At 37.3% G+C, this 27,159-nt stretch overlaps 2 protein-coding genes and 1 non-coding gene across 5 annotated transcripts; 1 reads left to right on the plus strand and 2 right to left on the minus strand.

Annotated features, from left to right (window-relative positions):
- Positions 1 to 6,597: 6,597 nt before the first annotated feature.
- LOC105058156 (uncharacterized) lies at positions 6,598 to 7,993 on the minus strand. 3 transcript variants are annotated; one of them, XM_010940991.4, is made up of 4 exons: positions 7,792 to 7,969; positions 7,570 to 7,691; positions 7,239 to 7,305; positions 6,598 to 6,989 (listed from the first exon to the last, which is right to left on the minus strand). In XM_010940991.4, the coding sequence occupies exons 1-3, from the start codon at positions 7,914 to 7,916 to the stop codon at positions 7,286 to 7,288; spliced, it is 267 nt and encodes an 88-aa protein (XP_010939293.1). In that variant the 5' UTR covers positions 7,917 to 7,969; the 3' UTR covers positions 6,598 to 6,989; positions 7,239 to 7,285. The 3 variants fall into 3 exon arrangements, with proteins under 3 accessions (XP_010939293.1, XP_073105391.1, XP_010939291.1); XM_073249290.1 differs by lacking the exon at positions 7,570 to 7,691 and having other exon boundaries at positions 7,792 to 7,993; XM_010940989.4 differs by lacking the exon at positions 7,239 to 7,305 and having other exon boundaries at positions 7,792 to 7,968.
- Positions 7,994 to 21,523: 13,530 nt separating this feature from the next.
- TRNAR-CCU (transfer RNA arginine (anticodon CCU)) lies at positions 21,524 to 21,596 on the minus strand. Its single transcript has one exon. It is a non-coding gene; the product is annotated as a tRNA-Arg (tRNA).
- A 66-nt stretch (positions 21,597 to 21,662) lies between these two features.
- LOC105058157 (AP-3 complex subunit sigma) lies at positions 21,663 to 26,945 on the plus strand. Its single transcript, XM_010940992.4, has 6 exons — positions 21,663 to 21,835; positions 21,949 to 21,991; positions 22,090 to 22,151; positions 22,639 to 22,735; positions 22,988 to 23,058; positions 26,519 to 26,945. Exons 1-6 carry the CDS (start codon positions 21,767 to 21,769, stop codon positions 26,675 to 26,677), a joined length of 501 nt encoding a protein of 166 aa, XP_010939294.1. The 5' UTR covers positions 21,663 to 21,766; the 3' UTR covers positions 26,678 to 26,945.
- Positions 26,946 to 27,159: the final 214 nt, after the last annotated feature.

Consider the following 27,159-nt stretch of genomic DNA (forward strand, 5'->3'; position numbering starts at 1 on the left):
TTGATTAACAAGTTATCTGGATAGATTTTATAAGGGTTATATGACAAATACATTTCTAGCACCAAAGGATAGTATGAAAAAAAAAAAAAAAAAAAAAGAAGTAGATATTTTATTGTGGTCCCCTGCCATCTATTATTTTAAGAGCATTCTACATGGTGAATTGCTTCGAGGAGACCAAAATGCCAATTTTTATTTAAGTTTATTTCCTAACTATTGTATACAACATGCTTTATAGCACTATAACTTGAGAGAGGTGTGAGCAATTCCAAGGGCAAGATCCATGATGGGTTTCAGTAGGAACAGGTCCGAGGGAACCGTTTCTCACCAATTGTATCGTGAAAAAAGTTGCACACAGTTTTCAGCAGCTCTTCTGGAAGAAGTGAAAGCCTGCACGCATCTTGTACTCCTGTTACGCATGGGAAAATCTGTTCTGCCACACGGCAGGCATGGATCAGAGTTGTAAACAGATAGCTCACCATTCACCAAGGAATATGAGTTTGGACCACACCATCGCCTCCTCGGAGCTTGTCAATTGCAACCCACCAAAAACTTCAAACATTGGCTTTTACATAACATCGCCATTCATTATATACAGTCTTCTCTAAAGTTGACACCGTTACTCATTAGTCTCCAACATTGCCTACCCACCAAGACTGATCATGTATTTTTACTGGAGTAAAAGTGTCACAGTCTTTTCACATTTCCATGGTGGCCAAAGAAGAGGGAGAAGATCGACTCAAGTTGAGACAGACTAAAAGCAATGGAGATGAAAGCGATGTCATCCTGATCTCTTTAAGGAGTTCAATCCATGAAAATAGATAGCATTGCCAAAAGCTACCTCCAAAGTGAGGCATCATACCAAGGCAGAACAGAATAAATTGTCAACAAATTCCTCTTGATAACTCTTGGGAGATGCATGGCCCACACAAAGGTGCTTGCTAATCATCGCATCTAAGTCCAAGCAGCATTTTCATTGCTAGGATAAAGCATATGTTTTCTACGGACCAAGATTCATCATCTCAATATTCAATCCCATACTAATACCATTCTATTATCGTGTCAATATATTTGATACAGAACCAATCAGCATACCAAATATCAATATACCCCTTATAATATCTACTGATTCAATACTACGTACTGATATCAACCGATAAGACAAACCTTGCTATAGACAGAATGACAATCTTATATCTCTTCAACTTAAAACCAAACCACTTTTTAAACATAAAGCTAAAAGGCTTCTTCAATGTTGTGAATACATCATCCCTAGCTCGTACATATCTCTGGAGGTTCAGAGGAAAACAGAACTTGGAATATCTACATGATATTGGCAAAATTTTTTTATGTATTTGCAGAAAGAATAACTAAATGTTGGGACTGCTTCATTGAGATGGCTACAGAGACAATTAATCAGAGAAGCCGGAGCAAAGCCCCACAGTCATAACTCATAAGCACCCAAAAGATAATCTTGCAGTCACGCATCCCTCTTTTCCATCATCTTATCCAGAGTAAATAGTCTCCATATACTGGCTTTCCATGCCCTACTAACTAGTTTTTAATCTCATTCAAGCTTTGGCAGATTCGCACCATTGAAATTTTTCATTCACAAGGTCAGCATAAGTTTCCAGATTTCTGCTATTCCACAATCCTGATAAGATGACCATAAACATAATCAACACGCTATCTGTTCTCCATGAGATGATATTGTTCTTATCTGGGTTTTGGAAAGAAATGGGGCTCCAAGCCATCAATAGCATCGACACCAGAAACTCGAATCACTGGAAAGTTCATTAACTGGTTGATTTCCAGAATTCAAGGACAAAAAGCAATTCTACATGCTAATCACTGACTGGAATACTGAGTTTTCGGTTTCTTCAACTAATTGTTATGTTGGATCTCTCAGACACAGTACAAGCATGAACTTTCACAAAGAGCAGGGAATCATAAGGCATCGATTGGGAATACATAATCAGAAGCAGCTTAATTTGGTAAGAAATAACAGCAGCTTTCTGCCTCCATCCCTGTGGGACAGCAAAGTCTAGATATTGCGCTCAAGAATTAAACAAAAACGGAAGGTTAACCAGCAACACAAAAACATCCATATGATCATCATGCAAGAGTAAAGCGAAATTCTGCAGCAACAATGGGCTCTTTGAGATCTTAACAAAGTCCATTATAAGAGAATGTGGATCACAAGTAACATTAATATTAATATGCACTTGAGAAATAAGAAATCGCCGGGCAGGCTAAAGGATGGACCTGCCATACAAAAGAATTGACCACAATTTTCTAGTTCAAAACAAGCATTGCATTTAGCTTATGAACAAAACTTTGGAAAAAGTGATCATCTGTTGAGCATGAAAGCAATTACCTGCCTACAGTTAAAGTTTAGACCTTGAAAAGAATTGTGTTCAACCTACTATACAACTAATTTTGGTGTTATATCATAGTGATGGGTAAAAAGAGCATTCATGCTTGAAAGATAGATATATATACGTACATACATATACATATACACAGACATATGGATACATATAATATATGGAATTTTGCTACTGAAGGGTTTGCCATGTACCGACACTCCCTGGTTTTAATACAATGAGCCAAAAACTATTGCTGAGCATCCTATAATAGTGACAATAAAGACTTTTAGGTACTAAAGTTCCCTAAATGTGATTAATTATTGTGGCTATGAGCTCGAGGAAGTACTTGTTTAACATTCAAAAGCTCTCTCTATCACCCTTTTGAAGTCTCAGATGAGTAAAGGGCTCCACTCATAATTGTTTCATACAGCAATTGTTCTATCTCCATTCTAAGCTTCTTACAGGCATAGATATTCATAAATTCACTAACATGATCCAGATAATGTTCTCCTCATACATACTTGGATCTAAAGACATGAACAGACTCCTTTGGACGTGATGAGGATAATAGCAATCATTATTCCAGAACAAAAAGATTATAGAAACCTCTATCTTCAACAACAAGGTATGAGCTAAAGATGACACAGGACACTGCAGTGACATGCAGAGCTATGAATGAAGTGAGGTAAATAAAGAAAGTGGCGTGGCAGATTAGGATAAATTGATAAAATGACACCAACCTGTTTGAGCTACCCATTAGTTCATTCCATGCACCAGAGATGTTTTAGACACATAAGATTTGTAGAAGCAATGATGATTCTTATTTAAAAGATAAGCAACCAAATAACAAAATAACTCAATACAGCCATGTTGATTCACAATTCATAAACTAACAACAAAATTGAACATCCTGTAGTATGTGGATGACTCTACTAGCCCAACATCAACATACCATACCAGGACATAATGTTAGATTCTAAACTGCTAATGAATCAATTATTGCCTATATCCTCATATTGAAACTCCCTTCTCCATTAGATATTAAAGGAATTTAATCAGCATGCTATATGTTTTTTTTTTTTCCTGAGGTACAATAACATTTTCTTTTTTGGGCCATCCATGGTTCCCTGAAAGGCAATGTTCTACTGTAGATCTACCTATATTCTTAGTTCTATTTTGTCTGCAATATCTTAGGCCACAAATGTGTCGCATAACAGACAAATGATATCAGTCCATGAGACTAGACTAATGAGATGCATACCAGATCTTTCATTGGTATCCATAAATGCTGCCATATTCAGGCAGAGGTCCTTAATTATAAGAGCTCCCTTTCCTAACTACCAAACAATCCAGTTTTGTTACTTTCTGCAACTGAGTATAACAAATTCATGTTCACAATCAAGTCTACCAGGCCTGAATACAATGAAAGAGTTTCAAAAACCAAGCAAACAAAGCTTGCCAGAGACAGTGTAAGTGTAACTAAACTAGTCCAAAGATGTTACTGAGGAAAAGAAGATGGAAACAAAGTAGATATCTCCTTGAGCAGATCGCTCACTACAACCCTTTAGCTTGATCACAAGCGACAATCAAATTCTACTATTTCACAATTGTAAACAACATAATTGCAGGTTATCATTACCACCACAATAAACCATCAGTACTCAGATTTGTTTTCAAGCTAAGACTTCCCTGATTCCAATCACAAACATTTGGACTTCTTTTGTTTACCTCTCTTTACATACGCCTTCACTACCAGGGAAAGACTTCTCAAAAAATTGCAATTCTCTTGTTCCTCAATTTTCTCTAGAATGAACTGTCTTTTTTTACATGCATTATTTCCTCCAGACACCAATGGCCTATCTGTTTAAGATATTTTTTTCACTGTGAAAAAGTATGACCCTGCTTTCCACGCTTCATCCTTCCTTACACCAATCCATTCATAAATTTTCTTTTTCTGATGGTCTACATCTTCAAACGCTAATCCCTCCTTGCACTGAATAAGAAACCCATATTGTTCCCATCACAATCGATCTATTGCAAAAGTGTAGATCTCCTGAGTTCCAGATTAAAAAAAGTGCCTTTTTCACCTGTTTCCAATCATCTCTTACTATTACAAGTATTAAGATGAAGCAATTGAGCTTTCCCATCTAAAACATTCACTATATTTAACAGGTCACCTCTACAAGTATTTAATATGACAAACAATTGCAATGCAAGTAATATAATTGTCTCAACACAAGAATCATATAGAATGTCTTCACAAATAGTCCCAACCCCCTTTTTATAGAATGTATCAAACTATCCCTAGAGCTGCTATTAGAGTTCAGCTGGAATACATTCAAGAAAGTTGGACAAGTGGTTTCCTTATGAGGTGATAAAAATGTAGAGATCCATTTTTATATCCACTTTCTTGAACAGTTTTTCATATTAAATGAATTCTTTTCAAGCCTATATGACTGCTAACAGGAAAATACAAAGACTTTGTTTTTGAAGTTCATAATTGAAATATGCCTTACCCAACCATGACATCAGCAAGTATACTTGTCTAAAAGGCTTGTGAGGAAAAATAAACTAATCAAACAAAATATTCATTCTCTAAAAGAGAGAGTTACTAAATACATGACCCAAATGAGAAGTCAAGGCCTACAAAAGATTTTAAAATGATAACCTCTAAAAAACCGACTCAACCATGCATTCATACTTCTATTGAGTTGTATGTTCAAGTATACAGCTGTATGTAGCAGGAAGAGACTCATGAGACCCTTAACTGAAGTAATGCTATGTGTGACATTGTGGTTGTACAATTTGAAGTGCCAGTGAATGTTTCAAAGTGTGTTGTCTAAATGCTTAAAAATACCAACATGCTAGAAAAATTATCTTGAGTCTTCAAATAACAAGGACAAGAAATCCATAAATACTAACCTAGAAAATATGACAACATCAAAAGTTTCCCTTCTGGAATGGTTGTTTTGTTATATAAAACCTTGTGAGATCTCAATCTTACAGCTGATATCTAGGTCTTCAGACAACAATGATGGGAATCCATTGACATACCCACAACATCAGATATTACACCGCCTTCGGAATGCTTATTTAGCTATTTAAACTTCACAATATCTAAACCATCTATTTTCACTAAAGTTGACAACTGCATGCAATCCATGGCAATGCATATGGGCCACTTGGTGCCCTCTTAGCTTCAAATTTTTCAACAAAACCTCCACAAAAACATATCATTCCACTAGTAGATGGACAAGGACCTTTAAAATCATTTAGACAAAGAAACTTGAGATTTTCAAAAACATTTTATGTCATTTGCCTAAGGCTTCAAGGATTCAAAAATTACTTTGTTCAACCTCTTCGCATAGATCTCATCATAATAGTGGCTCACAATTGCCAGAATCAAGAGCAAGTGAGGGGAAGCGGATATCTTAGAAACATTTTTTCATAAGTGCTTAACAAACAAGTGTGAGTTTGAGATTCTTAGAAGATTCCAAAGCGGGTGTGCTATCCTAAGCAAAAGAGTCCAGGAACTTAGTGGCCCACCACCAAGTCACTATCGAGATCTTAAAAAAAGTATGCCAACACCCAACATACAAAACTTGCCATTTGTACGGTGTCTTATTCCCTATGATGAAAAGGACAGTATAAAGATAGAAGATATGGTCTTGAATTTCCGATGAGACACACCCAACAATATGGTAAAAGTGTTAAAAGTTTAAACACCTCCCAACATTTACTAAGACACCATATTACTTTCAATAGATATATACCATATGATGAAATCTACTAAGAAACTATTATTGCTAGATAAGCATTTGATAATTCATGCATAAAACTCGACATCTAATTTCCGGATTATGCTGTAAGACAACTCTAGTGGCACATATCATATAACAACTAAAGGATCACTTCGCATTAATAAGCATGAAGAGCCAAATTTCATGCTCCCGAACAAAGAGCTTGACTTGCATTTTGATGTTTGTCATTTAGTGTAGGAACACTAAATCATCATCGACCCAAAAATGATATTATATTAATATACAAAATAAACTGGTATAATTGTTCCAGGTGCAAGGGACAATCAAAAGTTACACTTGAACATAAAATGCATTATAGAACTGTGGAAACTTATAACAACTCAAAGACACTTTGTTTGTTTAGCAGAAGTTTATGTTCGGAATTTTGGATATTTTTTTAGACCATATCCTTATCTAGATAACCATATGAGTGCACATAAGAAAGCATTGATATAATGAAAATGCCAGCAGCAATATACAAATATTTTCTTGTAGAAACAGAATTTTGGATACAATTATTATCATTTGCAAAGCCAGATCTGGCTGCATAAAAATATGCAGCAAGTAATCCATCCACGCTTGTATAAGTACCAAATTAAATAAAAAAGCCAACTAGAAAACAACATCCATGAAGAAGCATTATATCGAACTCCCAAAAATGCCCCAAGAGGGCAACCACTTAAAAATGTATATCTGTCTCGACTGCTTCATGCATGATAACTAAGCTTAGAAAAGTTATTTTTGTCTTCCAAACAACAGAGAAGCTCGAAGAATCTACAGCGCACAGAGCCAGCAGACCTTGGTCACAAAGGTAAAGCACGCCCTATATCATGAAGTGAAAAAATAAAGTCAGGTCATATTAGAATTGATACATGTGACCCTATTTACCCATGGATATAATGTTAAAAATCTACGTAACTTTAATATCATTAAGAAAGGGAAAAAAAACAATTTTAGACAGAGTTAAAGGCATTGAATTGTGTTTGTGAATATGCTCATGAAATGTCACATCTCAAATCTTGAGAAGAAAGCTTGGCCTCATTCATTTTCAATTACGGTTCAAAATCCTCACATGCAATGTTCCCTTCCCTTCTCCGTTGCACTTCTTCATAGCCATGATCAGATGCGCTTGTTTAAACCTATCATCAGAATTATCAGAAGACAAAAGTTCCAACCTTTACCACAAAAATAAACCAAAGCGACTCATTTAAGGACATTAATCTCTATATGAAATGCACTGGCTTCTTAATTTTATTATCGCATAGGAGTCATAAAATACAAAAACTCAAGAAGCGTTTAGTTAAAGCCTCCAAGTAGCAATGATTTGTTCCATGCCGAATAAAAAGCTAATGAAGTCTGGATTTTTCGGGATTAGGAAGAACCAACTAATTCATAATCATTACCCTGAGAGAGCCAGCTCCAGCAGGAGAAATCTACGGCTATGAACGACCTGAGCCGGGCGGAGGCGATGGCGCTGTGGAGAGGCATCAGAGACTCCACGCTTCCCAGCGCCGGCGCGACCGACCTAGAGGACCAAAAATCGGAAAGCTAAAAAAACATATGATCGAGAAGGCAAAGGGGGAGAACAGCACCGAAAGCTAGGGTTTTTAGAGGCGTAGATTCACCTCCGAAGGAGCGAGGCAGTTCTCCTGGAAGGCGCGGGCTTGGGGAGTAGGATTTTGGAGCGGACGGCGGCTGACCTCGCGACGGCGGAGACGGAGACGGCGGCGGACCTACAGAGCGACGCCATTTCCTACACTCGCTACCGCGATCGAGCGGACTATGATAGGAATCGGAAAACCACCTTTAAACCCTGGCACCATGGGTTAAACGGCGAGTCGAAGTCGAACCAGTTACTGAGTCAACTTCCATGCTTTCACGAAACTCGGCCTTTTGGGCCGATTTTTAGCCGCCCAAGATCAAAGTGAGAAGAGACGACCTGGAAACAGGGCTGCGGATGGACTTGGCATCGTTGTGGTTTGGCAAGCGGGCTCTTGGGCCTGCTTGCTTGCTCCAAACTGGGTCATCTGAACGGGAGCTATGCCGAAGTGATTCGGTCTGACTCTTTGAGTGTCCAAATACCCCTTGGACTAAGTTTTGTCATGGTGGCCGATGATCTCTGTTCATGCCCAAATTATTGTTCTCCCGAGCCTAATCTGGGATGGTTGCTCGAAGCGGGTGCACGTCCTTCCCTCATCCTTTTCTTATTGATGTTATGTGCCCTTTCCTCCCACCGTTGATAGCTTGATCTCCTTCAACCCTCCGGTGGCAGCCCCACCCTCCTCTGCCCCTCTGGTGACAATCCCAACCTCCCTTGACCCTTCAGCGACAACTGTGGTCTATCTCACCCCAACCATGCAGCTTCATCCTTCCCACGCTTGTCCAACGGCATCCTTAGCCTTCCGCACTCCTTTGGCAGTTGCCACATTTGTCAAACCCTTCCATGTTCCTCCAAAGATGGCCACGCATTCCCTTCCTCTGATAACAACCTTGCCTTTTCCCACTCCTCTAGTGTTGGTCTCTCCCTCCATATCTTCCACCTCTCTTGCAAACCAACACCCAAAATCTCTCTTTGGCCATTTTCTTCTTTAGCCACTTTGATGCAATTAGAGATAGGGGTGGCAAATCATGTCGGATCGGATCATAAACGGGTTGGATCAGAAAATCATTAATCTAAATCTGACCTGTTTATTAAACGAATTAAAAATTCAAATCTGAACCCGATCTGTTTATTAAATAGGTAACCTGACCCAATCCCTTTAACCCGTTTATTAAATAGGTTAAATTAGGTTAAACGAGTTAAACATGTTAGGTTAAATGGGTCAAAAATAGGTTAAACAGATTTTAAACATGTTAAACAGATCTTTAATGGGATAAACATGTTAAACAGATTGGGTTAAATGGATCAGAAATAAGTTAAATAGGCTAAATGGGTTATCTGACTCAATCCGATCTGGATATTAAACGGATTAAATGGATTAGATATCTAAAATCGAAATCCGATCCAATTATTAAACGGGTTAAACAGGTCGATCCGTTTATGATCCAAATCCGTTTAGCCTAAATCCAAACTTGTTTATGGTGAGTCGAACACCGATCGGATTAACGGATTGGATCATATTTTGCCAGCCCTAATTAGAGATATCTTAAATTGTAGAGATAATTGCAAGTATCACCTAGACCCATATATCCGAACTTGACTCAGACCCTACCTAAACCTCACTCAAACTTGGTGTAGGTCCAAGGTTACCAATTTACCCAATCTAATTATAGACATATTAAGGTATAAGTTCAAATTCCATGGATCTTGCCCGACCAAAGCCAAACTGAGTACATATTCGATAGCCTATCCAATATAAATTTTGTACTTGCATCATTTATATTTCTATAAAATTTATTAATTGTATTTTGATTTTGCATTATTCATGCATAATTTTAAGGGCATGGAAAGAATTAAGCTTTCTAAGTCATACCTACTTGAAGCTTGGATTTGGCCCTCATTCATAGCCAATACAACCTAGATTTAGATTCGATCTCTACCTGACCTGACCAATTTTGGGTTGGTAGGATATGGATTCAAATGCAGTCTGAATCTAAAGCCCTCAAAACAAAAAAAGTTAGTCCAAGGTAGGCAATACCTACATCCAACTTGGCTTTCTGTTTACAATGCATCTTAACCTATAGCAGAAACCAAAAAGTTGGTTAGATAGCAGCCACATGGCGGTGCCAAGGATTGGGTAATAATGAGTGGTTCTAACCTCGATAATAGAAAGAGGTTGAGCATTCAAATTTAATTTAACGAAACGGGCATGGAAGCTACTCACTAAACTTAACTATTAGATAAGATTATTTCTATTATGTTCTCGTCAAAGATATAAAGATTGAAAAAAAAAATAATGCCACATAATCAAAGAAGATTGAAAGATAATTAAAAGATAAACTAAGATCTTATTAGGCTAAGCTTTTAATGTGTCGAAAAATATTTTATGCCTCTCAGAAAGTATTTTAGAGTGATACAGTGTTGTTTGATAAAAATATCAAAAAACTGTTTTGATTTTTCTAAAATATTAAAAAAAATTATTTAAAAAAAAATTATATTTTGAAGTTTTTTTTAAAAATATTTTCTGACTAATATCGAAAAACTGTTTTATTTTTTTCAAAATACTTTATCAATATGGTTACCAAACAGTAAATAAAATTTTTATACAGTAAATAAATTTTTATAAAAATTTTATTTTTAAAAATTTTATTTTTTAAAAATTTTATTTTTAAAAATTTAAAAAATTTTACTGCCAACAATAATTTCAAACAGAATCTAAAAAAATATATAGACCGATCAATTTACCGTATGGTAGCACATAAGATAAGCCGAGTGATATCAAAAGAGAATAGGTTGGACCAGCCAAATGGCTACTCAAGGTGCAGACCGAGTCCCAAGGAAGCTATAGGTATAGACCTGTTGTGAGTATAGCCTACCTGAGAGGCTAAATACTAATTAAAAGATTGATCATTTTCCATGCTAAGATATTAGCTCGATAGAGGCTAAAGTAAAGTCAGTGACTAAAAGACAATGATATGAAAAGTGGTAATAAGTGGTTAGATTTGATTATAGCAACCATCTTAAAAAGGTGGAACGGGTGGTACCAACCATGGCAAGTGTCAGTACTGGAGATTGATAATTATATGATGGTTAAGATGGAGATATATAAATGTTAGATGTAATTTGGAGAATAGATCTTCGTCCAATCAATGATTAGCATTTTTATTTTATTTTCTAGATATCTGTTTTTGCTTTTACTTTTCTTTTAGTTCATAATTTTTAGTATAGTACGGTAATTATTATTTCCTCCCTTGAGAAGTCAACATCCTAATAGAGAAAGTCCTTGAAGTTTAAAATAGTGAAACTCACCAGTATCCATCCTTTTCAATACGGACACCAATGGCATGCCCGCATATCAATCTAGACTTGTTCTCCTTTTCATTGCATCTCAAGAGGAAAAGAGGAGCAATACTCGGCAGCACCCCTAGGCAAGTCATACAGTTGGACTAATTTTGTTGAGTCTATTTGGATCCTTTCAAGTCTTCTTAAGCTATGCTCAATTTTAGATAATCACTTGGGACTAGGGGTAGCAAAAATTAACCCAGCTCAAAAACCTAGCTTGACATCTTTTGATGAGATTCCGGTCATGATTTTAACAGTTCAATTGTTCAAATCATTTATGGGTTGAGTTTAATTTGATTAGGCATTTTGATGGGTTAGGATGGGTCAATGTTTTAATCTGATTTAGATCATGAAAGTATAGTTTATTTTGGATTATATAGTCACATCAGTTTGAATCATAATCTTGGATAAGGATCTTATGGGTAGTTGGTCTCTTCTTCTTCTTAAGAATTAGGTCAGAAAGAATCCCAATCAAATTTGAGGATAGGATCGTTAGGATCCAATACTGGAAGAGTTTATTAAAGCAACCAGTTGGCACTCACATAATTAGTCTTTTTCTAATATAAGTTGCTTAATTCATTTGAAAATCAATGCTGTAAGGATTGTGCTAAAGAATCTAAATTGGGTTGGTCAAAGATCAAGCTTTGCAAATTAAACTATTTTTTTTTGTATCAAATAGGTTAAAAGGTCAAAAGGGTCAATCTACAAGTGGATATGGGAAGAAGGATCGTGATTTGATGGAGCGTGATGTATGGGTTGCATGTATAATATCTAATTTAACCTAATTTGGGCCCAACCCAACCTAGACTATTGAAAGCCTATGTGAGACCATTGTCTCATCTATGGATGTTGACCTCTATCCACGACTATGGAAGATACTATGACCAACGAAGTCTATTTTACACTGTAGAGTCAATATAGCCACTCAGACAGAGGCCTTTTATAGATATTCAAAGAGAAAAAAAGAAAGGGGACAGTTATGCTTCTAAATTCAATTAGTTGAGCATTTTTAGAAAGTCAATAAATGTATTGGATACAATCTAAATACCAATATGATCTCATGACTAATCAAGTTTTTATGAGGATCTCGTATCATGCTAAAACCTGGAGAGAAATGCTGAAGCTTAGAGGTTGCTTGGAGTCCTATAAACAGAGACGTATGTAGCTTAAACTACAAATATGTGCCAGCCTGTTTTTTTGTATGTCTGCAATTCTAATCGCACAGCAATTTGGATTGTTCATTGGGCTGCAATATAAGACTATCTTATAATGAATCAATCAACTATCAAAATGGCTGCAAGATGAGTTGCAACTGTTCAAGCAATTGTCTTAATAAAAAAATCTCTCAATTCTATCCCAATCAATGTCTTGGCACCCCAACCCATGTCATTGCCTCCCCTCTCTTTAGTGTCCCATCTTGACTTCGCCTCCTACAAAATCCCCTGGTTATGCCTTACTAGATCTCTCCTCGCGCTCTCCTCTTTCTCCTCCTTCCCTTCAACTCGCCTCTCTTACCCACTCTCAAGTCCATCCTCTTTGCCGCTCTCGATGTTGCCATTGGCTCCCACCTCCGAGAAGACCATCATCACCTTCTTCATCTTAGTCTTCATTGCAATAGCTTCCTTAACACCCACCTCCTTCACAGTCTCATACAAAGTAGTCACATCTTTATGAGCCTCGAGTGCTTTAACCTGATTTCCACTCGCAAGGTGCTTGATAAAATATTTGTTGAAATGCCATTTGTTGGACTTGTTGATTACTACTTATACCAAGACTAGCAGCATGAGCTTTGTCAAGGGGCTTTTCAAAAGGATCCCAATGGACATGTTAGCATGGACCATCATGATCATGCGGTATGACTAAAGGCTGCAAATGGGTCGGATTGATCCACAGCTTGATCTGCTTGGATCCAATCAAACCTACTTTAAAAAACCAATGGGGCAAGGTTGGGTTCTGAAATTGGTCTCGTTTTATTTTCCGAATTGTGTTTAGGTTTACTGAATTCTAATCCGACCAATTTAATTCTGGATCAATTTTGAATCTTCTACTTTATAATCCAACATAAACCAACCCGAACTCGATATATACCAATTAGGACATGAACCTATTTAAGTCTCTAAGTTATGATTTAAAATTTGTATGAGCCATATTTTTAACGTAAAGATAGATTTAAAATTATATTTATATCCTAATTTATTTTTAGAATAATATTATTTACTGTCTATTTGTATGATTAATGATAATTGGCTATATGATAATTAAAATATAGTTAACCATATTTGACCTAGGGGTCTAATCCAAACTCGAATTGGGACCGGATTATATATGATATGATTTGACTCAATCCGATTTTCAATTGGATTGAATCTGAATCCAATATTAAAATCTGATCAAGGAACTAAGTCGGATCGGAGTCACTCATGATCTGGTTTGATCCGATGCATTGCACCCTTAGGTATGGCTACACCTCTCCTCTTCATCATTCCTATTTCACTTCTCTTTTCATCAAACTTTCCTTCAACTACAAAAAATGAGTTTCTTTGTAAGTCAATTATAGCAACTTAAATTGCAATGCATCTTAAGTTGCAATAAAACTTCAGCCATAGAGCTCCAAACAACCTTATTAGTATAGATGAAAGTTGAATACATGTAGCATGATTTACACATGCCTCCCTCTTTTTGTGGTCCATTGTATAATTCACATGAAACCAAAATTTCAAGCGTGAAAGGTGTGGTTCACTTTAAAGGAGTTGGTGGTTTCCATCTATGTGCGCATGTAGATTTAGCGCACTCCAGTTGAGTGGATCCTCTGAGGCATAGGGTTGAACAAGAGAGTTCTAGTTTTGCAATCCCGGCCACCCACATATTATCTGACGATCGTGATTATGTAGATCCCATGCAACACATGGTATAGTGCATTGTATGGTACCAGGGAGTACATGCAATCACAGGCCGTCATGCGATACATGGCTGGTTGTGATGGCCAGATTGAATCTCTCAGGTTCAACCCTGCCAGCAAGGCCCCAGGTTTTACCAGCCCTAGTTTTATGAGGCTTGTTTCTTTCCTTTTCAGTCGCCTATCCCTCCTTCAAGTATCTTCTTTCTATCCTTTTTAAAGTTCGTTGGAAGTACCAGCTAATTGAGGGTGATGGATTTCTCTACCAACTTCATGGTCTTCTCTTCCCTACCCACCTTCCCATCACCTTCCTTTTGTAGACGTTTCCATGACATCCCTGAGCCCATCCGAGGAAAGATGATCGAGGCATCAATGGATGTGATATGCCAGTCCCTTAATGATGTTGAAGAGGAGATCCAGCGATTGTCACAGGTGAGGGAAGCTAATGCAGCAAGCATTGATCAGTTGATGAGCATGGTGGAGACCGCCGAGCTAGCAGGGTTCGATGTGGAGAACTACAGGAGGCGTCTAGGCCGGCTGAGGTCCATTTGCGTTGTGTTGGAAGACAAGGTCGACAGGGCAGGGACGTTTCAGGAGCAAATTGGGAGACTCCATGACATCCTAATGAAGTCACATGGCGAGGAGAAGGGGGACCCTAAGGTCTTAAGGCAGTGTAGCTCTAACTTTGAGTGTGTGGCTTCCAGCCCTTGGGAGTGTTGTTTTGACTCGAAAAAAATAGCATCCAACGACCCCTGGGAGTGCTTTTTTGATGGTGAGAGCGTGGGGTCGTGCCCTCGGGAGACTGAGATGCAGAGAGGGAACGAAGAAGACGATAATGAGGTTACCATAGAGAGGGCAATTATGTAAACCTCTAAGAGATGCCTTGTTTTGATGGTCATGTAGCGAAGTTTGCTTGATGAATAAAGCATGTTGTTCTTGTTAATCTTATAATCTTCTTCTTCTTCTTCTTCTTCTTCTTTCATTTTTTAAGGGAAAATCCTATTTGTCAATTCACCTATTCTTCTCCTCTTTGAAGTATGATGGTATCTTAGAGGAGGGATAAGTGCGAGGTCATGTATGAAAACCCATGCATGGCAACCGATCCATCATTGATGGATGTACAATCATTGTGCTCGCAAATCCTCGAATGCTAGAAAGTGCCATATTGTTGGCTCTTCATTAATGTGGAGGGCTCCGCTCAAGCAAATCTATGGGGTAGCCACCTTGATTGGAAATCCCTATGTGCTAAAGAATGGTAGATTGGCAGCTGCACACAGGTTGAAACATCCATGAGTGCAAAATGTGAGCTAGGACCATTTCGCTTTGAAGTAAAGCTAGAAGGTGTCTCTCAGCCACAATCGCCGGTGTATTACGCAATGAGCCTGACTGAGAGGATATCAGGCAGTATTCTGAGGCCCTCCAGCCCATATACCATGTTGAGTCCTCTAAATCACGGTTGCCATGCAATATATACACGAGGGGTCATGGCTGAGAGAACAAGCTCTCTAGTTCAACATAAAATCAGAGAGGATACAAACTCAAAGGATACTCTTGCATTCAAAATGGACTCGCACCAAATACCACATTACCATGTGAACCGCATCCTAGGACTTCAATCATGCTGAGTATATATACACGAACCCCACTTACAATGGTTGCCAAAACGTAGATAAGAATATATATTTGACATGGTAAGCTGGTTTGCTTTGCCTGGATTAGGAAGTACCTTTCTGCAACAAACCTTTGCATGGTTGGTTCTCATTCAAATAAGTTTATTTGCGTCAGCTATCCTTTATTTTTCTTTGGTGAACTTGTGACAGCTATCCTTATTAGAAATCCTAATGTGCTAGAGAATGGAAGATAGGCAGCCATACACAGATTGCACCTGTCCATGAAGCATACTAATAAGAATATCATGTAATTAAATTGCATCTTAGGACTTAAAAATTAGGCTAAAGTTCTGAATGCATGAAGCCCACTTACAATGGTTGTAAAAAATTTCTTAATTTACTAAAACTCTTCATTCAAAATGGAATTACTAAAATACATATGGAAATTCAACGCGCTAAGCAGGTTTTTGGGAGCAAATTGGGTGGGAGGATACAAGCTTCTACTTTTTGCAAAAGTTATCTGATTTGGTTCAAGACATGCATTAATTGCATTTATGGATCATTGTGTAATATTATAATTAAATATGGCATAGGCATCAAATATGTATTTGATGAGACATTGCTCTGGCCTATGGACCTTAGAGCCGTCAAAACGGGCCGGTCCGGCCCATGGAGGGCCGGCCCTTCACAAATCGGGCCCATTAGGGCTGAGCCAAAAAAATCCTTTTGATAAACGGGCCATCAAATAGGCGGCCCAGCCCTAGTCCTTATAAGTGAAGGGCCTAAACGGGCCGGCCCTTATAGCTCATCAAAAAAATTAAAATAATTATAAAAAATATAAAAATTAAAAAATTATAATAAATTAAAAAACTCTCAAACATAATACTTCATCAAATAAATAAATAAAATTAATCCCTACATCAAATTTTAAAACACCAAAAGTAAACATGAAAAAACTTCAAAATTTTTGTAATAATATCACAATCTCCATTCTCCATAAGAAAAAATACCACAGACTAATTAAACTCCACAAAATCAAACAAACCAAGAAGTAATAAATATTGTTCAAATAACATTGAGTCCAACTATTGAAATTCAGTCCCTGTTCTTAAGATTTTTGCCAACATTTTATTAATCAATAATCATCCTCATCTTCGTCAATTATAACATTAGAAACTTGACAATCTTGTTTTGGCAAATTTGCATCAACTTTTGTAGTTGAATCATCATCTTCATCTGCAATCCACAAGTAACAAATAACAAAGATCAATAAATAGTTAGAAAAAATCTATTTTGCATCCAACTAAATTCAAATTCTTATCTGAAATTATAAAAAAAGATATTACCATTATAAATAAAGCCATATAACCAATTGCGGGTGCAAATGAGAGCTTGCACATGATCACCAAGGAGGCAGCATCTATATTTATTTAAAACATGAGCACCAATGCTAAAAGTTGATTCACTAGCCACTGTAGTGATTGGTATGCTTAGTATATCACAGGCCATTCTTGATAGATTAGAAAACCGATGTTTATTATCTTTTCAATATTGTAGCACATTCAATTTTGAAAAATATTTAGGTTCAAGTTTTGGCTCCTCCAAGTATAGATCCAATTGTGACTTTCTAATTGTAGAATTATTTTGGCTCACATATGTTACATACTCCTGTATCATTTCAAACATATTGACAATAAAGAATTATTAAAATAATTAAAAAAAATTATCATGCAATTGAATTTTTTAAAAGAAGCAGAAATATAGAACCACCACGAATATTTGAAGAAAGGAGAGAGTAATAATGATCAGATGGATAGTGGGAAGATGAACAGGGACTAAGGCTTGAAAAAAGTGATTTGAGTTATTAGACATTAACGATGGAAGTAATGACTAATGAGGAATAGAAATGAGAAAAAGAATATTTTAGAAATAATTGGTTATTTACTGATTACTTTAAATGGTTAAGTTATTTTAAAATAATTTTTTTTTTAAAAATGGGCTGGCCCGCGGGCTAGACGGGCCAGTCCTTCACGGGCTGGGCCATAAATGGGTTGGGCTAAAAAGTCCTTTTGTTAAATGGGCTGCTAAAACACTGGCTCAGCCCTACTATTTTAAGGGCCTAAATGGGCTGGCCCGCGGGCCAAGGCCCGTTTTGACGGCTCTAATGGACCTCATAATTTTTTTCCTTTGAATTTCGATCTAAAAGACGTCTTATGTGGAATGGATAATCCTTTCCTATATAAGCTAAGCCTTTTTTGACTCACAATCAATGTAGAACTAATAATATTCTTCTTTATGCACTACAACACCAATAATTAAGACCATGATATTATAAGGTTCAAATCAAAAATGTCTCTTTTAAGATATTTTGCCCCATTTTTTTTCTTTTATTAGGTGATATCTTGTTTGTGTAAAATAAAGGATTTCCCTAGCAGTACATGGGATTGTGATTTTGTTGATCTTCCTTTGAAACTGAGTTTAAAGGAGAATTTTTTTTAAATAATATTTTTTAATAAAATATTTTCAAATTATAATGGGTTAAAAATTATTTTTCATTTTATCGTGCCACGTGAAATCATGGGTTCAACCATGATTTCAGTGCCACCTCAGCTGAAATCATAGGTTGAACCCACGATTTCAAGTCCACATGTCGATCTAACATGGGCCAAAAAAATTTAAAGTCATGGGCTCAATCCACAATTTTATTTTCTTTTCTTTTCCATCATTTCTTCTTCTCCCTCTCAATTTGCACTCCTCCCCATGTGTCGATCGGCCATGCAACCCCCCCTCCCCTCCTTCCCCCCTGCTCCTCCTTCCCTGGCCCCCCCTCTCTGCCTTAAGCACACACACACCCCACCCCGGTGCCTGCACAGCTCCTCCATGCCCATCGTCATCTGTTGCACAACAAATTAAAGAAAAAAAAATCATGGGTAGAACTCACGATTGAATGTAGTTGAAGTCGTAAGTTCAATCCATGATTTCAACGGTGCCATATCAACCATCAAGGTCGTCATGAAATCATGACTTGAATGCACGAGTTCGCGTGGTATGGTAGAATGGGAAATACTTTCCAACCGACCTGTAATTTTAAAATATTTTATTAAAAAAATATTATTTATAAAAAAAATCCATTTAAAGGAAAGCAAAGATATGTCTTTTATGTTCTTTGTATCGATTTCTTGTTTTATCAATTACCAGCTCGGCAATCATTATCAATTCTCCCTTCCTTTCATGACCCATGAAGATCTCCAAATTTATTTTTTCTCCTTTTTGAGTTTGAACGCATAGTTTGACAATAAAGGGTTATGAGATCTGTTGCGGAAGATTTCTGACCGTGTATGGATATTGCTGGAGTAGGTTGGGGACCACCGGAGCGGTATTTCTACAAAATAAGTCCTGATCGAAATTGACTTCGGCGAGGACCCTCGATGATCAAGTCAGAAATTTGGTACAATAGAAGAGAAAGAGAAGAAACCACAGGAGAGCACAAGATGTATTGAGCACACACGGGGCGTATCTGAGAGTCTCTTTTTTTACCTCTATTTATAGGAGGATTGGTAATGATGAGTTATATAGATTGCGTCACATGTATCGTTGATAGGTGAAATTTTGTCTGATGTGTTGTCGATAAGGAAAGAGATGTAACCTGGGTTGAATAGATATGTGGGTGACGAGTGAGATGATGATGATGTGTCCTGACTTGATGTGCTTAAACCAAAAGTCACAAGTAACCTTTCGACTTGCCTTTAAGAGAATTGGTTGATGTCCGATCTCTCCTCTGATGCCAGGGTCTGGGGACTACTAGAGGTCCATTATTTAAAGGAATCGATTAGAGAAAAATCGGCCACCTCATCCAAGTTCACCAACTCATAGGCTGATGGAGATCGGATTTGGCTGTAGGGGCGTGGGCATCGAAGGGTTCACTGTGGAGTTCTATTCGAAGGATTAGTACAGTAGGGGCCAACCTTCTAGAAAAAATAAATTGTAATAGTAAAGGAGAAGTATCCTGTTTGGATGAAATAAAAAATATTGTCGATGAATAGAAGCACGTCTTATTCATTAACATCCCTAAAATATTCCATCATAGTTAGGGCAGGTAAACCAACTCTCATACGAGCTCCCGATGGTTCATTCATTTGACCATAGACTAGAGCTACTTTTGATTCTGCAATATTTTTTTCATTAATCACTCCGAATTCTTTCATTTTCATGTAAAGATTATTTCTTTCACGAGTACGTCACCTACTTCGTTAAATACGGATATGCCTCCATGAGCTTTGGCAATATTATTGATCAATTCCATGATGAGTACTATTTTACCCACTCTAGCTCTCCCAAATAGTCCGATTTTTCTTCTACGATGATAAGGAGCTAAAAGATCCACCACTTTAATCCCTGTTTTAAAGATTGATAATTTCGCATCTAACTGTATAAAGGCAGGCATAGATCTATGAAAAGGAGATGTTGTGCGAGTATCTACAAGATCTAAATTATCAACAGATTTTTCAAGAATGTTGAAAATTTATTCGAGAGTAGCTCCACCGACTGGAACACTTAGAGGAGCTTCCGTGTCAATCACTTCCATTCCTCTCATCAGACCATCTGTAGCACTCATAGCTACAGCTCTAACTCGATTATTTCCTAATAATTGTTATACCTCACAAGTCATATTAATTTGCTAACTAACAGTATCTCAACCCTTAACTACCAAGTGTTATAAATATTAGGCATCTTGCGTGAGGGAAAAAATGACATCTAATACTGGGCCAATAATTTGAGCGATAAGCCCTAGGTTTTTTTCTTTAAGTATGTAAACCACAAGACTAGAAGGAGAAGGATTGATTCTCATAATTATAATAAAATAAAATATGTCAAAAATTTTTTTGGAATAGTGCCATGTCAAATCGAAAATAAATATCCGATATCAAGTGGATCGATTAATTCAATAAGAAAAAATCCTTTACTATTACAACTTACTTTTTTGAGAAGGCTGGCCCCTACTGTACTGATCCTCCAAATAGAATTCCACAGTGAATCCTTCGACGCCCGTGCCCCTATCGCCAAATCCAATCTCCATCAGCCTATGGGTTGGCGAACCCAGATGAGGTGGCCGGTTCCCCTCTAATCGATTCCTTTAAATAATGGATCTTTAGTAGTCCCCAGACTTCGACATCAGAAGAGGGATCGGACATCGGACAACAGCCAATTCTTTTGAAGGCAAGTGGAAGGGTCACTTGTGATTTTTGGTTAAAGCATATCAAGTAAAAACACATAACTGCCATCTCACTCGCCGCCCACATGTCTATTCAATCGAAGTCACATCTCTTTTCCTACCAGCAACACGCCAGACAAAAATCCACCAATCAACAACACATGTGACGCAATCTGTATGGCTTATCGTTACCAATCTCCCTATAAATAGAGATAAAAAAAAGGAGATTCTCAAGTATGCCTCGTATGTGCTTAATATACCCTATGCTTTCTTGTAGTTTTCTCTCTTTCTTCTCTATTGTGTCAGATTCCTGACTTGATTTTCTCTATTGTGTCAGATTCCTGACTTGATTGTCGGAGGGTCCTCATTAGAGCCAACTTCGGTCGGAACTTGTTTTGCAGGAACATCGCTCCGATGGTCTCCAATCTATTCAATCGTATCCGTACACGGTCGGAAATCTTCCGCAACAAGATCAATCAAAACTCTGATGAGGAAGAGAAGCTATCCTTCCATTTGAGTTTATTTTAATTTATTCTTTTTATTGAATTTTGAAATTAAAAATAGAAGAATTTTTTAGAGAAAAATTCTAAGTAACATCATTGTGGAGGTGAAGAGGGAAGAATGTTTCTATCAAGAAGGAGAAGATCAATATTGGAAGAAGATCGTTATAGACAAAAATCAAAACTTAAACCCTTTTCGCGCCAGGAAGGGGTCGAACCTTCGACTTTCTGCTTAGGAAACAGACGCTCTATCCACTGAGCTACAGGCGCTTCTCTTTTACTCATGGCTACCATATTCATTTCTCTTAGAAGCTAGTTCTTACATCTTTTCTACCCTTCCCTCTATTCCCTCCACCCCATTCTAGCGCCGATCGGGGCAGAGCAGAACATAACGTAGCGGAGGTGCCGTCTCCGATCGCGAAGTCTGCCAGCTGGAAGCCATGATTCGGGCGGTGATAGTGATGAACACCCAGGGCAAGCCCCGCCTTGTCAAGTTCTATGACTTCCAGGTTCCCTTTCCCCTCTTCTAGGTTTTTCCTTTCCATTAGATTGCTTCCCCTAATTTTTTGCCCTCCTTCCCTTCTCGTTTCCTTCATTCTTCTTCTTATCATTTAAATCCCAGCCACCGGAGAAGCAGCAAGAGTTGATCCGCAGCGTCTATGGAGGTCCCGAGTCCCTTGTCCATCGAATGGTTCCGTAAAAATCTCACCTTTACTCGTTTTAGGGCTTCTTTGTTCCTTATCTCGGTCTAATCCCGTCGCAGTTTTATCCGAGAGAGCAGACAACGTTAGCAACTTCGTCGAGGCAGACGCAATCTTTGGCCCGGTATGCCTGTATTATTTATTGCGGATTTTGATGTCCTATGCTGTCTCCACTGAGTCCGAAGAAAATAAGTGACTTTTCTTTTTTTGATGAGTAGTTGCATGCTAATTGGTTAAGTTTTCACTTGCTTTTAAGTTCTACATTTTCTCTTTCTGGGATTTCATTCCCTATGTGTCCACAATTAGTTATCATAATTTGACCTTTTTAAACATGCAATCACCACTGAGTGAAGATACTGAGATCAAAAAGTGGAGAGATAGATCGGTTGCAATCTATAATGTACTCATCCCTAATATTTTTTTTCTAAAATCTTGCGTCGAAGATTGTAGAATTTGATGTAAACAATGCTTAAACTTGATCTAGAATTCAGCTGATGATTAACCCCTTGATGCATCTGTTTGTGTACAAGAACCCATCTTTTTGTCATAAACCTTTGAATGGTTATCACTTATCTAATATCCGCATATTCTTTGACTCATCTTATTTGCAGGGTACTCAGCTGGTGTACAAGCATTTTGCCACTTTGTATTTTGTTTTTGTGTTTGATAGTGCTGAAAATGAGCTAGCTATGCTTGATCTTATACAAGGTAAGTCAAAAGCTTTTTATGTGAAGATTGTTTCGTGCAATCCTGTGCCTTTTGCTCTTGCATGGAACTTGGACTGCTACGAGCAGTGCATGGTTTGTTGCTTTCATATTGTGCATTAAAAAGCCATGTCTTATAACTATTCCTTGTAATTTATGACTGAGCACTGATGTAGAATGTTTTTTAGGTTCCTACAGGATATTACCTAACTTTCTTTTGAAGATATTGGATCTAATTAAATTGTGTGGCTTGCAGTGTTCGTTGAGACACTGGACAGATGCTTCAAGAATGTATGTGAGCTGGACATGGTGTTCAATTTCAACAAGGTAGCATTATTGGCTGTTGCTACCTTTCTCAGCATTTTCTGCCTGTCTATTTAGTTGTTTCATGTAGGTAGCCAGTTGACATATTTGACTAGATGACCGTAAAAGGATTGTCTTAGCCTCTGCATGCTTATCTAAATGTAGTGCATTGGGCTTTTAACTGAAGTTTAAGAAAACTTGGAACATGGAAACAGATGAAAGCAACAGTAGGAGAATTAAAATTTATTTTGTCAGTAAATGAGTTACAAAGGCAGAATGATATGAACTAGCACTATATATACCTGTAACAATTAAGCTTTGTATCTTGGGCCCAGCTTTATGAATGCTCATTTTCCAGTTGCTCATATTTATGGCTATCTATGTTGTTAGTGCAATTGCAACCATGTTAGCTTAGCTCTTCCACTCATCTCCCAAAATCTGTCAAGAAGAGAGGAGTATGTTTTCCTTTTTGGTTTGCCCTCAGATCTTCATCCTGCAGGCCCACCATCACAATCAGTTCTCTGTTTGTCTTCAGCTTAATTAGATTCTCTGATGTAGTAATTCCTAAGTCTAATATACCACACATTTTTCTCAGCATTCTTATTTTTGTTACATTTAACTTGTTTTCTTGAATCCTTGTTATTGCCTAAGTTTTTGAGGCATATGATGTTGTGGAATATTTTCATTTTTATAATTTTTTTTCACTCAAACTACCAGGAATGCATTCATCACACCGCACACCATAATTTTTTTTTTTTTTGATCCTTTAAGATATATAAAATGAAAAATAGAAAGATAGAGAAATATCATAACAAAAGATAGGCAAAGAAATCTTAAATTCAGCATACTTACATCATTGTTGACAAAGTTACAAGGAAATAGCATGTCTAAACTAGTCATGAGGAATAGAAGATGCTTGATCCATGATCCCATTCTCATTTTTATCTCTATAATTTATGATACTGTTATCACACACAAAATGCTAAATAACTAAACATACAAATAAAACTGCGTGGGAAATGGGTGATTGTTTTTTGCTTCAATGGAGACAAACAAGGTTGGTTTTCATAATTCTTGATAGACGAAGCATGAAATGATAAACTCATTAACTTATAGCAAGATCTTCTATATCTGACCGCCACTTAATTTACAGAAAAGACATATATCATTTGTCAATCGACATGCATGGCTGTAGATCTTTGAAGCATGGTTTCTGAAACTTACTTTCTACAGGAAGACTTTTAAATGACCTTGTGATTTAACCTTGGATTTCACTATGCTTGTATATCCATTCTTATAGTTGAGAGTGATGGATATCTTAAAGACCTGATTGGCATTTGTTTGGAGTTAAAGTGTGCAGTAAGCCATTTGTTAGATGGCAACTTAAATGAGGAATCTAACATATAATTATTGCTAGAAATGCAACCACTTTTTGTTTTGTGTTGAGAGGATGTTCATATGTCAAGCACCTTCTCTCTTTCATCGTGGTTAGGCAAGTGAAAGCTGCAATCCTAAAGTCAATGAGTATGCATTGGTTTCTAATTAGGGAAATGTCTGTTTGTTGGTAATGCTTGTAAAGTTTTCAAATTGGTTGCATTGGCAAAGGAACCTTGATTCCTCAAGTGATCTTTTGGGGTGTTCCAGTGGAGTGGAATAGGAGAATTCTTGACATCTTGATCCTTAAGAACATTTCAAAGTGTTGGGCAATAAGTAGGATTCAATTGAAGTGTTGGGCAATAAGTAGGATTCAAGTGAAGAAGCACATGGCATTAAAGGGAACGTTGAGTTGTATGTTTGGTAAATCTAGAAAGGACAGAGTTGGGAATGCATATGCTAGAGGAGCCATAGGAGTTGCACTGATGAAGAAATGATTGGGATGGCATTGGCACTTGCAGTAGAGACGTGAGGAAACTGCTATAGGGTGAGTTGTTCCAATATGTGTCGAAGGGCCTAGTAGGCAGAAAGGTGGACAGCACATATCAGAAATATGTAAGCAAGAATATGGAAAATATTGCAGCAGCATTGGAAGTCATCATTGATAAGAAAGGTTAAAAAAAATAAAGATTCACTCAAGTAAACACAAACAAATTGGATCAGCTTTATGTGCATGTAGATGAAATTTTAGCAAAATTGGCATTGTGAGAAACAATATGGAAGATCTTGCAAGAATGCTGCAAGCAGTCATTGATAGTAATGAAGCAAATGAGAATTCACTAAAGCCATCCTAAATAGTTTGGATAAGGCATGATGTGCATGTCAACAAAATTTGAGCAAATTGGCTTTGTAAGAGATAATATGGAAGATCTTGCACTAATACTAGAAGTAGTCATTAATAAGGATTATTAGCAAAATTCACCAAAACCAACCCAAACTATTTGATTAAGGCTTGATGCACAAGTGAATTGAATTTGAGCAAAACTGACTCTCTTTTTTTTTTTTTTTCTTTTTTCTTTTTTTTGGGGAGTTCATCCACCCCAACCCCTCCATTTCTCATTATTACCTCAAAGAAGGCCCAGTCACTTCCCATGGAAGCCCTTCTTATAAACTTGCTTCCAGTTTTAAGTTATCATTGCTAAAGATGGTTTCACAACCATCCACTTTCTGATAGTGCCAGCATAATGGTGTCTCTCATTGCTAAGGTGGTGCGAACAGATTCTAATTTGTCATATATAATTCTTTGATTCTTACCTGTGGGCCTTGTCGCTTGTACACTGTTACATATATTGAGTCTTCATGATATTTCAGTTGTCTGTAATTTAATGTTGTGGGAGGGAAGGGGGAGCAAACTTGAATATATGTAGAAACATTTCACTGAAATGTTTTCATAACTTAAGATCCAACTCACCAAAATGAGCATAACTTTATTACTGTGGGAGAAGTGATACCACGGCTAATGTGAAAGTTGAAGTTCAGTTAACAACTGTAAGAATGTAAGACAAAGCAAAAGTTGGTAAAGGGTCAAATGGAATGAACTCATGGCCTCAAGAAAGCCTAAAGGTCTCCATTGATATGTTGGAATCTAAAAGTCACAGTAATATCAATGTCAACATTAGGTCCTTTCGTAAAGTCTAGTGAATGATTTTGTTGGGAAATGGGTCAGGGAATGAGGTACTTGGTTCTTTGGTTTACTTTAGTATTATATTCTGTTGTGCATTCAGGCCAAGCTAATTCAAAGGTTCTATGGTCACTGAAGAATACAGTGATCTGCCATACATGTGTATCATATTCTGGATACATATAGTTTTGTGTATCGTTAGATTCTTCTGCTAGGAAATTTTGGTTGTTCTTTTCTTTGATGCAGGTGTTGGGGCTTGCTGGGCTATAGAATTACCGTATTGAAATTTCCTCAACTGGACCATGCTCTTATTTTCTATGATGAAATTTGCAGTTGAGCATATTTTATTATATTCTGTTACTAATGAAGGCTATACATACATATCCTGATTTGTGTATTTGGGAATTTCATTATGTATGCTTTATGCAGATGCATATGCTTTTAGACGAGATTATATTTGGAGGCCAAGTGTTGGAAACTAGTTCTGAGCAAGTGTTGAAGGCCGTGGAGGAGATTGCAAAGTTAGAGAAATCTTCAAGTGCAATCAGTCTCGTTCCCAAGTCTGTTTCAGCAAGGTTCGGCCGCTAGTTTTGACAGGTGCAGTTAAGACTAGTGCCAGTTCTTTTTGAAGTCTGGGTATTGGATCACGTCGTCTCACTTAAACCACTTAATCAAGTTGATTAGGAGTGTCGACGATGTTTTCTGATGTCAATGCAGTAACTCCATTGCTGAGATGCAATTTCTTCTAATTCTCTGTTATTGAATAAAACCGTGAAGATATGTCAACTTTATTAATGGCAGAAATTTGATTGCCATTGGTGAGTCACAGTAACAATGAAAATGGCTCTTTTAGTGAGATTATGTGAGCAAATGCCTGAACCAAAATATATTATTGGTATGAGAGCTTGTACTTGAAATCTGAAATGTAATAAGGAAAGCCACTATGTTTACACCCATCTGCTTCCATCAAAGTTTGGTATAACTGGCACCCATTGCCTTACCACTCTACCTAGGCCAATGTCCAGGTCTCAGAAGACCAAGCCAAGTGCTCGCAGTATCAGGGTATAAAG

The sequence above is a fragment of the Elaeis guineensis genome, chromosome 15, assembly GCF_000442705.2.
Source record: "Elaeis guineensis isolate ETL-2024a chromosome 15, EG11, whole genome shotgun sequence".
Classification (NCBI taxonomy): Eukaryota; Viridiplantae; Streptophyta; class Magnoliopsida; order Arecales; family Arecaceae; genus Elaeis; species Elaeis guineensis.